The 2401-nt window shown below is 39.1% G+C and overlaps 1 protein-coding gene across 1 annotated transcript in view; it reads left to right on the top strand.

The window, feature by feature from the left end:
• PIWIL2 (piwi like RNA-mediated gene silencing 2) overlaps positions 1-2401 on the top strand; it is a 20279-nt gene that overhangs the window by 14201 nt on the left and 3677 nt on the right. The window contains exons 15-16 of the mRNA XM_015817985.2: positions 380-468; positions 1920-2025. Coding sequence (XP_015673471.1) covers positions 380-468; positions 1920-2025 — 195 coding nt within the window. The remainder of the gene's footprint in view (positions 1-379; positions 469-1919; positions 2026-2401) is intronic.

The following is a 2401-nucleotide window of genomic DNA, read 5'->3' as shown; positions in this document are numbered from 1 at the left end:
CCCTAAAGACATGGCTCTTCCAACAAGCGGGATTGGCCTAGGGGAATTTTAGTGGGGTTTTAAGAGTAATTTTAATTGACATAGGCCACAGTAAATATTTCTTTTTAATTAGGTTTTAAACTGGGTATTTTTATTGTTGTATCTGTTTTATAAGGCTGTCAGCCGCCCTGAGTCCGTAAGGAGAAGGGCGGGATAAAAAATAAATAAATAAATAAGAACCAGATGAAAAGCTGGAACTGGGAATCTTTTTCTGAGTTGCGGAAGAGGGTTTTCTCCTGGAATGCTAATAGTAGAAATGTTAGCTGTCTTTGGCAGTGTTTGCTTACCTGAAATGCTTAACAGGTAAAGAAAACGGATAGTACATTATACTTTGTTCCAGAAACAGCTGATGGTGATTGGCATAGACGTGTATCATGATCCCAGCAGGGGGAAGCGTTCCGTGATGGGCTTTGTGGCAAGCACCAATCTGTAAGTGTCCTTTATATATATATATATATATATATATACGTTTGGCATTCAGATCTATGGGGTCTGTTCTAGAACTGGGGCCCTTAAGTTCACATAGAATGGCTGACTTCCAAATATTTGATATTTCTGGTCTTGAGGAAAAAAATGTGCTGCTTGTGTGTCAACGCTGCTAACATCAGATGTTCTTGCTTTGACAACATATGGAGATGCATCCATTTTCCTTTAAGTTTTACTTTTAGAGTTAGAATTAGATGATACTGGGGAAAGGGAGGAAGGTGCATGGGTAATTAGTTAGACAAAACAATATACTGTATAGTGGTGAGAACCAAGGCTGTTTGTAATAAGAGATGATAAGACATGGTGTGATGAAGATCTGGGTGGAAAGCCAGCATTTCAAACTAATTGGAGAATGTGATTTATGACTGTTAGTTAGAGGAGGGAATTGTGCTTTGATACTAGATGCTGAGGGGAGGGGAAGCCAGATTTTGGCTTGGACTATGTATGTGCCGATGTGTTGCTACTCAAATAAAGATTCTTTAAGGTAAACAATGCCTCAAAGTTCTTTGAAGAGTTTCATCTGTCGGAACCTTAACATTGTGATTCATGTATTAGGGTTTTTTTTTATTTGAAAAGAACATCCTTCCTGCCCAAAGTTAGGAAGCACAGCTTGGCTTATTTCTAAGCTAAGCTTAATTCACAAACTCACCCACTTCTTCTCCACCCTTCTCCGTAGTGTTCCACTATCTCAGGGGTAGGCAGCCTTGGCTCTTTTATGACTCGTGGACTTCACTTCCCAGAAGGAGTTGAAGTCCACGAGTCATAAAAGAGCCAAGGTTGCCTACCCCTGCACTATCTGCTTATCAGCTGACTTCAGAAAGAAAACCCTCAGTTTTTCTCTCTCTTGTCTTGGATATGGAACCCTTTACAGCAGGTCTTTATCCTGCTCATTTCCCAGGAGCCACTGACTGTACGGGGTTGGGGGGAATTTCCTTTTCTGCTACGGAGGAGATTTAATTAGAGGCTGGGTGGAAAATGCGAAGGATCTGCAAGTACGAAAAGACAAAGAGCACAGTGAAAATGTGGGAGTACCATTAAATTTAAAAGACCACCAATTTAAAGAAGACCAGTAACGACAGGTAGAGCAACCAGCCTTAGAGCTGACAATGAAGATATTGAAATGGTGGATAGTTGCTGACTTTCAGGCCCAAACATCAAGAGGACCGGAATAAGCAATCAAGAAATATGCTGCGGAATTGCATTTAGTAGAGCAGTTAAGGCAGCCGTGGAAACTTCTGTATCCCTCTAGATCGACTCAATTTATTATTTAAGTGTTAACAGTGTTAAAAGATTCCAACGGTTTCCAAAAATACAACTTTGGCCTAATTGTGAATTATGAGGCTCTCCTTCTTTGAATTAACAGTATTAATATCATTACACTTTTCTGCCACCAGAATTTTGACACGATGGTATTCCAGGGTTGTATTCCAGACGCCTCATCAAGAAATAATAGATAGCCTGAAGGTCTGTTTAGTAGCTGCTTTGCAGAAATTCCACGAGGTGAGAAATGGAACTATTATTTTCCGGTTCTCTGGAATTGATAGAGAAGCATGTCCAGATTAACAGTTTTGTATATATATTTTTTTGAGAAGGTATGTTTGTTCCATTGTGCTGCCTTTAGATGCAACAGGAGTGCTTTGTAACAGAAGATCCTCCAGTTTTCTTCTCAGTGACTCCATGCTCCAACACTGGAAGTTTTTAAGAAGAGACTGGACAGCCATTTGTCTGAAATGGTATAGGGATTCCTGCCTGAGCAGGGGGTTGGACTAGATGACCTCCAAGGTCCCTTCCAACTTTATTATTATTATTATTATTATTATTATTATTATTATTATTATTATTATTATTATTATTATTATTATTATTATTATTATTA

This window comes from Protobothrops mucrosquamatus, unplaced genomic scaffold, assembly GCF_001527695.2.
Source record: "Protobothrops mucrosquamatus isolate PMUCROS unplaced genomic scaffold, P.Mucros_1.0 scaffold659, whole genome shotgun sequence".
Lineage (NCBI taxonomy): Eukaryota > Metazoa > Chordata > Lepidosauria > Squamata > Viperidae > Protobothrops > Protobothrops mucrosquamatus.
This window is presented reverse-complemented; position numbering and strand designations above follow the sequence as displayed.